Below are 13,331 nucleotides of genomic sequence, written 5' to 3'. Positions count from 1 at the left end.
GAATCTGCCTTTCACGGCCAGAGCATCCGTGGCTCATGTTTACCTTTCTCCAATTATAACTGTACCTGCCCAATCAGACATAAATGCCCATGCAAATCATGGCACGTTCACACCGCTGTGCTCTTATGATTACAAATCAGATGTGCCCACAATCGCCATCTCACCAGTGGCAGCCGTCCTTGCAGAGCCAAAGTTGTTCCTGATCATAGAATCGCCCTTGAACATCTTGTAGCTGGACAAGGTGTCCGCACTGTGGCCGATGCCACATGCCCCACACTTCTGGGGAAGCTGAAACTCAGCGACATAAAGTCACCAAATAGGCTACTTGGCTTACAAAAGCAATTCCTTCAACAGGGTCTTTCTCTGACTTGATTTTGATTGGTGTGGGTCTTGGGACCATGGCTCCAAAGTGCACCCAGACAGTGGGAACGGTTCTGCTTGTAATAAGCAGAGCTGGCTCCCCAGTACACTGTATGCCCTCAAAAGCTTCAGATGCATGTTCACGGCCACTAAGAACCCAGCCCACGGAGCTCCCATGAGGAATGGAGAGTCAGAAACCGGACTAAGGCAATGACCTTCTAAGCAGCTGTGAGCCTGAAGTCATGACCTGTGCTTACCACAGAGCATCAGCAAATACTGAGACCTTCAGGGACCAAGTGGGGAGGGGCGCCAGGGCCGTACATTTTTCTTTTTAAAAATATTTTATTTATTCATCTGACACAGAGAGAGAGAGAGAGAGAGCGAGCACAGGCAGGGAGAGCGGGAGAGGGAGAAGCAGGCTCCCCACTGAGCAGAGACCTGACGTGAGGCTCAATCCCAGAACCCTGGGATCATGACCTGAGCCCAAGGCAGAAGCTTCACCTACTGAGTTATCCAGGTGGCATCCCGCCAGGGCCTTAAATTTTGATCTTGTCCTCAGGGGAGCAAAACGTTGGATTAAAAGTGGGAGAATTGTTAAAAAAAAAAAAAAAAATCACAAGGCCACAGAATGAATTAATTGTGTTCTGTCCCAGTCAGCAAACTGAGACCTAACACACAACCCAACTTCGCGCTTGGCTGCTCCCAGGTCACCGGACCTTCAGTCCCTGAGTCTGAACTGTTCTGTACCAGCTGGTGGGGGGCGGGAGGGGGCACGGCCCCTGACATGGGAAGAGATCATTCCGCCACGGGCCCCCACCAGCAGGGGGACCTCTTGACTCAGGAAAGGGACTTTCAGCCCTGAGTCCCAACTTGCAGGAGACCCCTGATATGGGGAGGGAAATTTCAGCCCTGGGTCCCCCCAGCGAGGGACCCCTGATGCTGGGGAGGACCTTCAGCCCCAGGACCCCACCAGGGACGGGAACTTTCTGTTGTGGGAGGGATCCTTCAGCCCTGGCTCCCCACCAGCGAGGGACCCCTGATGCGGGCAGGGATCCTTCAGCCCAGGTCCCTACCAGGGAGGCGAACCCCTGACATGAAGAGGGGACCTTTAGCCCCAGGTCCCTACCACGGAGGGAACCCCTGATGCAGGGAGGGATCCTTCAGCCCTGGCTCCCCACCAGCACGGGGACCGCCTGAGGTGGGGAGGGGGCCTTCAGCCCCGGGTCCCCACCAGCAGGGAGGACTACCTGACCCAGGAAGGGGACCTGGCTGGATTCCACCCAATTCTCACTAGAAGCCCACACACGGCATCCCAGGCTCCGAGGCCACAGTGTGTGCCACTCCGAGCAACTCTGTTAGGTGGAATGCTGGAAGAAATTGTAGGTTTTTTTTTTCTTTTTGGCAAAATAATAAATTATGTGAGATTGGCAGATAGTTGTTGCTGATATATTTTTCTCTCAATGTTTACAGAACTTTTCAATATAAAATTTTTTTTAAAAAAAAGAGTTTATTTGTGAAAGAGAGCACATGAGCGGGGTGAGAGAGAGGAACAGTGAGAGGCAGAGGGAGAAGCAGGCTCCCCGCCAATCAGGGAGCCTGATGCAGAGCTCAATCCCAGGTCCCTGAGATCATGCCCTGAGCCGAGGCAGACACTTAACCTGAGCCACTCAGGCCGAAAAAAAAAAAATAATTTTATACACCACACAATCACTGGGGTCCTTGAGGATCTGCACACATTTTGGGGGGCTAACTGGCTTTCAGTTTTGAGACCTGGTCCCCGCCTTAAAGCTGGCCGACATTCCGTCTGCCACCTGAGGTGGCTGGAATTTTCCCAGCAGTAAGGATGAGATTCCACCTCAGAGAAGGCAGGCCTTCTGTAAAGGGACTGATAAAGCCCCTGAAGCAGAAAGGCAAGGGCAGAGGGGAGTGGGGCTGAGCAGATGGCCTCCGCCGGGAGGATCAAGAGCCCCTCCAGGTCCAGCATTCCTCCGTGCTCACCAAGGGGAGGACTGCCCTGTAACAGCAGTACATAGCTCTGACGGAAGAACTCTCTTCTAGTAGTTTGCAGAACCTGAAGAGGGTGCCCAGCGGCCCCTCGATCCCAGGATCCCAGGGAGGTGATATCCATCCTTGGTTCATGAGAAGTCCTGGTCAGCGGTCCCAGGTCCCGGAAGGCACCGCTGAGGTTGTTTTTCAAGGGTAGCTCTCCACTAAGACAGGCCCTCACGACCACACTGGAGTTGGTGACACAGGCTCCATGGTGCCAGCCCAGAACTGCATGTCCTGGCCCCAGTGTTTGAAAGACACAAAGCGCATGCCCGTCTTGATGTTGGAGAACACGTGGGTGACCTGAAAGCAGAAGTGGTTGTTCCCCTGCTGGACGGGATCTGGGAAGGAAGAGAATTCATCCAGGACGTTCAGCTTGGCATCTAGAAGCTGGATAAGGAGTCGGTACACACAACCACAGTCGTCTCGGGCTCCCCACCAGAGACACAGATCTCAATCTTGCTGCTATCTAGAAGCTCTGGCCACAAACCCTCCTCCACCAGATCCAAGACCTGCTTTTTGCGACACCACTTGTACGAAGACACAAAGCAGTTCTGCGAGGGGGCCCCGGGCACCTGTGTCAGGTTTACCTCCACCACCCAGCCGTCCCCACCGTGCTGCACCGTCCAACCCTGGAGGCCTTCCTGGCCGCAGGGATTGAGGAGGAGGCTGCGCCCGAACTGACGGGGCTTGCAGAAGCGGCTCAGGAGGACGCGCGGCTCAGGAGGACCGGCCTGGAGGCATCTCACGAGGCCGGGCCTAACGTCGAGGCGAGCCGGAAGGCAGCTGCGGACAAGCGGCAGCAGGGCGCCCTGCTCCCGGGCCAGGATGCGCATCCACAAGCCTGGCTGTCCACCAGGGCACGCCAGTCCCCGCACTCCCGGCGGCCGGAGGTCCGCAGCGTGCGCGGGGGCACGTGGCTCAGCACCAGCAGAAGCAGCTCCGGGGAGAGCCGGCTCAGGTCCAGCACCTCCTCGGGTTCCGGCTCCCGCGCGGAGACCCGGGCGCGCCGGCGTCGGGAGGCCCCGGCGTCCATGGTCCACTCCAGGAGCAGGGGCGGCGGTGACCCGGATGAGAGCCCGGGCTCCTCGCCGGTGGCTCTCTCCTGTCCTAACAGTATCTTCCTCTTTGTAGTTTCAGCCCAAGCCTCTTTCGTAAAGGAGAAGTCGTGACTAATTTTGGAACAGAAAGCCCTCGCAGAAGAGGCTGTGGCCGCGACTGTCCCCGAGCGGCCGCGCGCCCGCGCCCTCCTGAGGTTCCGCTTCCAGCCGCCGCCGAGAAGCGCCGCCAGTGACGGGCACGCCCCACACCGCTCAGCTGCGGCAGCCCGCCGCGGTTACAGCCGGTGGAGGGCAGCCTGCCTAGTCTAGCGACCGCCGCTGACGTCACGGGGCGCGGCCAGTGGGGCGGGGCCAGAACGTGAAGAGAACCAATGGGATGGAGGGGCGGGGGCCGGAGGGGCGGGGACTTGGAGGCAGGACCATTGGGCCGGCGGGCTGGGGGCGGGGCGGGTGAGGAGACCCCCCCCTCCGGCGGCGCAGGACCAATGGGCTGGCGGGGCGGGGCGGGGCGGGGCGGGGCCGCGGGGTTCCGCCCCGGCCTCTGTCTTCACCCCGAGCTGCCGCGCCGCTGCCTCGGAGGAACCGGGCCGGAAGCGAGAGCCGGTGCGGGTCAGCCAGCTGCCGCCATGGGGAACCGCGTCGCGCGAGAAGACTTCGAGTGGGTCTACACGGACCAGCCCCACGCCAGCCGGCGCCAGGAGATCCTGGGTGAGGCCGGGCTCGCGCTCCGTTATGTGCGCGCGGCCTCCCGCCGCCGGGGCGCGCTCTCCGCGTCGGCCTGGCGCCCGGGCGCCCGCGGCCCGTTAAAGAGCCTGAGGGGGCTCGCGGCGGGCCGGGTCCCGGGGGCCGCGGCGGGGAGGTCCGGGTGTTTCCGGCAGGGAGGGGGCGCTCGGGGGATCGGGGGCCCCGGCGGGGGCGTCCAGGGGGCTTCCGGCGGGCGGGGGGCTTCCCGGCAGGCCCAACCACGTCCTTGGCTCGGAGAGCCTCCGGCGCGGGCCCCGGGAGCGCGGGCGCCGGCGGGTGCGGGGCAGGGCGTGGTCCTGGGCCTGCGAGCCCCGCGCAGCCGCGCTCCTGGGGGCTAACGCCGGCAAGCGGTCCTGGCCCGGGGAGGGGGCGGTGGGCTGCGAGCGGGGGCACGCCTGGAGGCCGCGAAGACCCGCGCACGGAAGATCGGCCGAGCTTAACCGGCTGCTCCCGCACTGGGCATCCAGGGCCCCTCGCTCCTGGCTCGCTAGGCCTCGGCGGGCCCTGCAGGTGGAGGGCGCGCTCAGCTGCCACGAGCTGCTCCCAGGCCGCTCCTGACGCCGGGGCCGGACACTGTGCTGAGTGGGTTACAGACACCACCCCGCTGGGCGCTCGCAGGAACTAGTCCCTGGTACCCCCCACTCTAACGACGACGAGTAGGTAGAGTGAGGAGGGGTGCAGGGGTTCCGATCGAGGCAGATGCTCTCCACCTCTTCGAAAAAATCAGGAAGCCAGCGGGTGCCAAGTCGAATAGGAGGAATGATTTCTCACAAAGCCCCTACCTGGCTTTTCTTCTCAACATCCATTTGCCTGCCCAGTGAGCAGAGAAAGCCAGCCCAAATTTTGCTGGGGTGTCTAGAGTTAGGAATTTCATGCTTTTAGAAATTGGAGTTAGTAGGTCCAGTTAAAATGGATTTTTTAAAAAATGGAATCAGTAAATTGGTAGCTTGAATCTTTACAGTTGGTATTCAGGATAGCCTTTTAAGAGACTTCGGTTATTGGGTGTGTGCTTTCTTTTTATTTTTAATTAAAACGTATAGTTTGCATGATTACACAGGAGAGACAGTGTCTGATACATTTGATCTATGCCTTAGACAGTCAACACACCTGGTAAGAACAGTGCGGTGTCCACCTTGTAAAAGACCCAGTGCCTCAGTACTGGAACTTAGCCATGGATTTAATATTCAGATAATCAAGGAAGTGAAAAGGTGCCTGTTGATGCTTATCTTGACAATGAGCCTTTTCCCACATACTTAACATCACCGAACCATTTCACTGGGAAAGTAAAAGGATGACAGATTCCTCAGTAAAAATATAGTAGCCCTTTTCCCTGCAGGTGCAAATACTGCTCAGTATCCCATTTCAGGAGTGGAGATGAAATAACCCCAGGAAAGATGAGAATACTTAAATGATAAAGAGATAATTCTGGAATTGGATGGGTTTCGGCAGGGAAGAGAGAGCCTTGAGAGAACGTGAGAACGTGGATGTTTTTTAACAACTGACATCTGTATGCTAAATGTGTGTTTGGAGTTATATTTAAAGTTTATTTGAAAGGTGGCTTAGTTGGTTGACTCTTGATTTCAGGTCAGGTTCAGGGTCATAAGACTGACCCCCCACCCCCACCCAAGCCGGGTTCCAGGCTGGCGTGAAGTCTGCTTAAGATTCTATGTCTCTTTTTTTTAAAAGAAAAAAAATGACCTCCTTAATGAAGGCTAGGAACGAGACCGTTATTAGTGGGTCAAGTAATACAGCACAAGAAATGCTCCTTTTACTGCCCATCCACAGGGAAACCGTGTTTTTTAACAGCTTCATTAAGAGACAATGCACGAACTATAAAATTCATCCATTTAAAGCATACAGTTCAGTGTTCTTTAGTGTGTTCACACAGTTGTGTAACTACCAGTACAGTCTAAGTTTTAGAACATTTTTGTCTTCCCAGAAAGAAACCCCATATTCAAAAGCAGTTCCTGTGTTCTCCAGTCACACTCCTCAGCGCTAGGCCACCACTAATGTACTTTCTGTGCCTGGAGATTTTACCTATTCTGGACTTTTTTTTTTTAAGATTTTATTTTATTTGAGAAGGAGAGAGCATGAGCAGGGGGACAGGCAGACACACAACCAGACACCTTGCTATATAGGGAGCACAGTGTAGGGCTCGATCCCAAGACCCTGGGACCATGACCTGAGCAGAAGGCAGACACTTAACTGACTGAGCCAACCAGGGGCCCCTATTCTGGACATTTCTTATAAATGAAGTTGCACAGTCCTTGGTCTTTTGTGACTGGCTTCTTTCCCTTACCATTTTGTTTTCAAGGTTCATCTATGTTGTACTAGGTCAGTATTTTATTCCTTTTATCCGCCAAGGAAAAGTCGACTGTATGGCTATTTCACATTTCATTTATTTATTCTTCAGTTGCTAGACTGTGGGGTTGTTTTCACCTTATGACTACTACGAATAATGCTGTTGTGACCCCTCACAAGGAAGTTATTAGATGGATGTGTTTTCATTCCCCTTGGAAAGCTGCCGAGGAGTGGAATTGCTGGGTCATTGGTAGCTCTGTGTTTAGCATTTTGAGGAACAGCCAGATTCTTCAAACCAGCTGACTGTTTTACACTGTCACCAGCAACTTGTGTGGGTTCCGGTTTCTTCATATCTTGATTACTGCCTGTCTTTGTCATTGTAACCATTCTAGCATGTGTGAACCAGCATCTCATTTTGGTTTCAGTTTGCGTCTTCCTAACAACTGATAATGTCGAGCATTTCTCATGTGCTCATTGGTCACTTGTGATTTTGGTATAGTATCTAAGAAATCACAAAGGTTATGGAGATTTACTTCTGTTTTCTTATGAGAGTGTTATAGTTTTCTTGTATTGAGGTCTGTGATCTGTCTTGAGTTACTTTTTGTGTATGGTGTGAAGAAGGGGTCCATCTTCATCTTTTTGGATGTTGATAACCAGCACCATTTGTTGCAAAAACTCTTCTTTCCCTATTTAATTATAGCGGTACCCTTGTAGTATTGATTTTTATGTACTAAAATAAGCTTTGCCAGCATTTGGTACGGAATTACTTGGAGCAACTTGATTTGTCTGAGAACGAGGCAGGTGAATTTCGTCATTTTAGACTATCTGAAATGTGTATTGCCTTCTATCCTTTGTCAGATGTGTCAGTTTAACCAAGTTTTAAATAAGGTAAAGATGCTGGAGCAGAAACACATAATACTACTTACTGAATGAATTTTTCAAGGAATTCTTTCTTATCCACCAATTAACTGAACAGTTGTTATTCTATTGTTGGAGAATTGCTCCCCAGATGCTCATATTTTACTGAATGACATGGAAGGAAAATTAGTTTTAGACAAATTCACTTCTAGGCCTCTAGGGTTACTTTTTCTTTGTCTCTTGCCTCCAAAATTATTCATAGTTGAAAAAATGAACTAAAGCAATGACGATTAGAGTTTAGGGAGCAGAGAGAGAAAATGGGGAGTTATCCACTTGAGTTAGTTCCACCCTCATGTCGTATATATAAAACCGGACTTCGGTAGTCTGCCTTGCAGTATAAGCTCTCGTTGAATTCCTTGTTTCACATGTAGAGGAATGAGGATGAAGCTGCTCCTTTCCCTTCTTTATCTGAATGACCGAGCTCAAGAAGAAGGTCCTTTCCCCTCATGCTGTCCTGGGTCATACCTACTCAGCAACACATAAAACCAAAGACCCTGGGGCTCCCTCTTGTTGTGGGAGGAGGGGGTGGGTAAGATCCAGAGAAGAGTGTGCATTTGCCCTTAGAGGACACTTGCCTAAAATGCAGAGATTCTGTTACTGGCCTTTTTGGTCATACTTGGATATTTGCATGTAGATTCAACAGTGCAAATAAGAATCTGACAAATTAGCACCGTGCAGTTCTCACACATTATCCTGATTTCCTGATGCCTGTCAGGAGGCCACACAGGCAGAAATCGTAGCTATCTGAATGTCTAAAAATAGGGAAGTGGGTAGAAGTTACGACAGGCAACTAGAAGTGATTCCATCATTATAAAGGAAATTATAAGATTAAGTATGTGTCTTTTACAACAAATATATATCATATGTAAGTACATTGCATATACATGATACGAAAGTATATGCATATGTTGTACCTTCTGTCAGATACTGGAATAGGTTTATCAGACTATGATCGCAACTTTGCAAAACTTACCAATTTTATATACAAAGAACTGTTAGGGATGAAAAGGGAATTGGGAACCATAAAATCTTTACTCATTTGTGATTTTCTTTCTGTTCTGTGTGGAGTCTAGATTTTGAGGCTAATTTTTCCTGCACAGATTTGTTGTGACGTGGTATTTGGTAACTTTACTTTTGGAATATACTCCTCCCTGTAGTGGATAAAGCCTCTAGTGGAGGGCATATCATGATTGGGAAGAAGAAAAAAATTAATTAATGTGTTAATTTAATGGGTGTTGATTTAATCATAATTGCAGAACGAGTGTGTGCTCTTCTCAGTTACTGGTTTGTTTTTCTTTACAGCAAAGTATCCAGAGATAAAGTCCCTGATGAAACCCGATCCCAACTTGATCTGGATTATAACCATGATGGTTCTCACCCAGCTGGTTGCGTTCTACTTAGTGAAGGACCTGGACTGGAAGTGGGTCATATTTTGGGCGTACGCCTTCGGCAGTTGCATTAACCACTCTGTGACTCTGGCTATTCATGAGGTCTCCCACAATAGTGCCTTTGGCCACTACAGAGCTATGTGGAATCGCTGGTTTGGCATATTTGCCAATCTTCCCATTGGCGTTCCCTACTCAATCTCCTTTAAGAGGTATCACATGGACCATCATCGTTACCTTGGGGGTGATGGCATCGATGTGGATATTCCCACCGATTTTGAAGGCTGGTTTTTCTGCACCACTTTCAGAAAGTTTATATGGGTGGTCCTTCAGCCTCTCTTTTATGCTTTTCGACCTCTGTTCATCAACCCCAAACCCATTTCTTACCTGGAAATTATTAATACTGTGATCCAGGTCACTTTTGACATTATAATTTACTATGTTTTGGGAGTTAAATCTTTGGTCTACATGTTGGCAGCATCCTTACTGGGGCTAGGTTTGCACCCGATTTCTGGACATTTCATAGCCGAACATTACATGTTCCTCAAGGGACATGAAACCTACTCGTATTACGGGCCTCTGAATCTGCTCACCTTCAATGTGGGTTACCATAACGAGCACCATGACTTCCCCAACATTCCTGGAAAAAGCCTTCCACTGGTAAGTAAAGAGATTTTACACAAACTCTTAATTTCTGGGGACTTTATGGCCAAAATCAGTCTCAGTTTTCCCATTTTAAAAGGAATCTAGTAGGGACACGTGGATGATTCAGTCAGTTACATGTCTGCCTTTGGCTCAGGTCATGATCCCCTGGGTCCTGGGATCGAGCCTCCCCACTCCCCCGTCAGGCTCCCTGCCCAGCAAGGAGCCTGTTTCTCCCTCACTCTCAAATAAATAAAACCTTAAAAAATAATAAAAGGTTCTGGTGTATTTTGCCCATCTAAACTCATCAAAGCAAACGACAGGTGTGCGTCCTTTGTGTGCCGTCCTTAGATTCATCCACATTCCCTCTGAGTCCCAAAGCCTAGCAGTGGCCCTTGGGTCCGGAGTGCTGGAGGATCTGCCGACTTATAAACTATGTCAGAGATTGAGAAAGGAGTTCTGTGCAAAGTGAGCTCAAGTTCACCTTGCTTTCATCACTGTTACATTGATGGGCTAAGATTTATGTGTTGGCTTGTTGGGAAATGCAGACGTCCCACGCAGTTGGCCCGTGCATTAATAAACAGTTTCCAGGGTGGCAAACTTTCTGCAGGCAGGGCCTGCCTGTTCCCCACGCGGCAGTGTAGTGTTTGTGGAGGACGTGAAAGAACACAGCTTGACCCCCCATCCCTCTGTCCTCTGCAAAGGCCCACCTTTGTAACTTCACTTATCTTTTTGGTGAATTCTTTTATTAGAGTTCCCTTCCTCAAAATCGGTGGCTTTTACAATTTATTACCATAATTCTAAAAAGGGGAATATGTATGAAATATAATACTAGTTTTTTAAATTTTTTAAGCTCTGATATAAGGGAGTTAACTTTTTTTGTTTGTTTTTAAGATTTTATTTATTTATTTGACAGCACAAATGAGCACAAGCAGGGGTGGGTGGAGGGAGGGACCAAGGGAGGGAGAAGCAGATTCCCCGCTGAGCATGGAGCCCAATGTGGGACTCGATCTGAGGACCTTGGGATCATGACCCGAGCTGAAGGCAGATGGTTAACAACCGAGCCATCCCAGGTGCCCCATGGGAGCTCTTGCCAAATATTTTATGCCATCATATCTACCCAATTGAATTTAATGGATTTCTTCATAACAGTTTAACTATTGACATGATTACAAACACGTGAGAACTAAGTCTGACGTCTGATTACGAGTGGATTCCCACTCGAGGAAAAGAGAGGTCTAGAGAGGACATTGGGTCAGTGGGGAAGCTTTAAATCTGTAGTGTATCACAGAGAATATTGTGTTGCTGTTAACTTTGTTGGGTGTGAAAATAGCATGGTGGCTTTGTAGGAGAACGTCTTTGTTCTTAGGAGGTCCATATTGAGTATTGGGCTGGCATGTTAGGGGTCAGTTGTCACATGTCGCAGCTTGCTCTCCAAAGGCTCAGCAGAGAGAGCATATTAGATGGTGTATGTCCATGCAGACAGGAAGCGACTTAGGGTGGTGGTGGGCCTGGGTAAAGGGCGTTGAGGTGTCTGTTCTGCTCTTTCAACTTTTCTGTAGGTGTCACATTTTTCAAAATAAAATGTTTGGGGAAAAACCATGCAACCAGAGCCAAGTTTGAAAGCAGGTGTAATGTGTCTTGTGTCGCCTGACCTGTGCACTCGCCTGACGGCAGGGGAGGTCTCGTTCGCCTCTTCACTAAAGAAGTGAATTTCCCCTTACTTTTCAAAGAGGGTACAAAGCTGGTTGCCCTTTAAACAACATCAACATTAACCACAGAGTTGATCCTTGAACAACACAAGGAGCGGGGGCACCAAGTTCCCACAGGGTTGAAAATCCACATGTGACTTTTGATGCCCCCGAAACATAACTACTAGCCCACTGTTGACAGCAAGCTGAACCCTGATATAAGCAGTCGGTTAACATGTATTTTGTACGTTATACGTGTCATATACAGTGTTCTTGCAGTGAGGTAAGCTCGAGAAGAGAAAGTGTTAAGAAAATTGCAAAGAAGAGAAGTCACATTTACAGGACTGCACTGTGTTTAGTGAAAACACGTCTGTGTATACGTGGACCCATGTGGCTCAGACTGTGTGGTTCAACTGTGAGGTCAACTGTACCTTAACTTAAGGGTTTCTTTCTTTCTTTTTTATTTTTTTAGTCTTCTTTTAAAATATTTTATTTATTTATTTGAGAGAGAGACCGCATGGGGGAGGGGCAGGGGGAGAAGTACACTCCCCGCTGAGTAGGGGGAGCCCATTGCGGGGCTCGATCTCACGACCCCGGGATCACAACCTGAGCTGAAGGCAGACCCTTCACGGACTGAACCACCCTGGCGCCCCCATCTTACTGGGTTTCTTGAACATTCCCCAACCTGAGAATTTTCTTGCTTCAGACATCACTTGCCGCAAGGCCCATAGTGAGCAGTGTCTGTTCCCTTCCTGCCGGCTGCCTGCTATCACAGTCCTGAGCTGCCGTGACAGGTGTCCTCAGAGCTCTGGTCTTCCCTTAGCGGCTCTTCCTGTCAGGTGTGCTTCAGGGAGCATTCTGTGCTGTGTCCTCAGCAAGTCACTGCTGTTTATTGGATCCTTATATTACGGTGGTTACAGTGCACGATGTTAACAGGTGTGTGTGACAAGGTTTCTTGTAACAGATTTAGTAAGATATAACTTACATCTGTAGCTCAGCTATTTAAAATGCACCATTCGGGGCCATGCGGGCACTTAGTCAGTGAAGTGTCTACCTTCAGCCCAGATCGTGATCTCAGGGTCCTGGGATTGAGCCCTACATCGGGCTCCCTGCTCAGCAGGGAGCCTGCTTCTCCCTCTGCCTCTGCTGCTCGCTCGCTCTCTCAAATAAATAAATAAATAAAATCTTTAAAAATAATAATAAAATCAGACCGCCATTCAAAGCTTGATGGGACAGTCTGTGATCCTAGAGGGTCGAGTATATGTCACTGTCGAACTGCTCTGTGCTGGAGTCCGGCCGCGGCTCTTATATATGAGCGTTTGGGGAGGGAGGCGGCCAGAGGGTGGTTCCTCTTCTTGGTGCTTGTGTCCGGAGTTGGTCATCACGTCTGGTCCAGCCAGCCTCCGCCAGCACTCACTTTTGCATGTCTACCCTTGCAGGTGAGGAAGATCGCCGCTGAGTACTACGACAACCTGCCCCACTACAACTCGTGGATTAGAGTACTGTATGACTTCGTGACAGATGACACCATAAGTCCCTACTCGAGAATGAAGCGGCATCAGAAAGGCAAGGTGGTCCTGGAGTGAAGGTCCTTTGGACTCAAGGAATTCTCTGTGGAGCTTCACGAGGGCTGCAAAGTGGGCTTTCTGCGCTATTAATCGAAGCCCAGTGAGGCGGAGAGGCTCCTCGTGCGGGTCCCAAGCGTGAGCCCCGTGGTCCCCGGAGCTTCCCTGGCTTCCCACTGTCAGCCTGTCCAGCCCGCGCTTAGCTTTGCTCCCACGGAGCATGTGTGTCGCATCATCATTGTTGAGGACAGTTTCCCTGATGCCTGACATTTTGTAAGCGTATCGTAAAGAAGCTTTAAAAAAAGCTATTTCTAGTACATTATTTTCACTATAAAGTTGTACTTTATTAAAACAGCTAATAAACTGAGCTATTAATCACAGTAGTATTTATCACCTTTTCATACTTTACTGTCTTTATATAATACAGTACTGGGGTGAGTTTACTTTAAAATGCTGCCACCCCCCTAAAATCTGGAAAGATCTTTCCCTGTAAGCCGAATTTTTAATTTTTACTATTGTAAATGGAACTGAGACGACACACTCCTGAATCCTGCAGAGCCTCATAAGTAAATAAAGGACTTACTGTGATCGATCACATCCAACACTGAACTTCCTTTT

General features: G+C 50.0%; 2 protein-coding genes across 2 annotated transcripts; one reads left to right on the top strand and one right to left on the bottom strand.

Annotated features, from left to right (window-relative positions):
• Positions 1 to 1,416: 1,416 nt before the first annotated feature.
• Positions 1,417 to 3,772, bottom strand: LOC116575908 (F-box only protein 27-like). The gene is given in 5 exon segments (XM_032317542.1): positions 1,417 to 1,448; positions 1,987 to 2,625; positions 2,628 to 2,849; positions 2,852 to 3,250; positions 3,253 to 3,772. Coding segments are annotated over 5 exon segments (1,482 nt in total). The 5' UTR covers positions 3,443 to 3,772.
• Positions 3,773 to 3,969: 197 nt separating this feature from the next.
• DEGS1 (delta 4-desaturase, sphingolipid 1) lies at positions 3,970 to 13,096 on the top strand. The gene is made up of 3 exons (XM_032318219.1): positions 3,970 to 4,175; positions 8,733 to 9,475; positions 12,588 to 13,096. The coding sequence occupies exons 1-3, from the start codon at positions 4,094 to 4,096 to the stop codon at positions 12,732 to 12,734; spliced, it is 972 nt and encodes a 323-aa protein (XP_032174110.1). The 5' UTR covers positions 3,970 to 4,093; the 3' UTR covers positions 12,735 to 13,096.
• Positions 13,097 to 13,331: the final 235 nt, after the last annotated feature.

Source organism: Mustela erminea, chromosome 17, assembly GCF_009829155.1.
Source record: "Mustela erminea isolate mMusErm1 chromosome 17, mMusErm1.Pri, whole genome shotgun sequence".
NCBI classification, from domain to species: Eukaryota; Metazoa; Chordata; class Mammalia; order Carnivora; family Mustelidae; genus Mustela; species Mustela erminea.
Note: the sequence above shows the minus strand (reverse complement) of the source record. Positions and strands in the feature narration are given on the sequence as shown.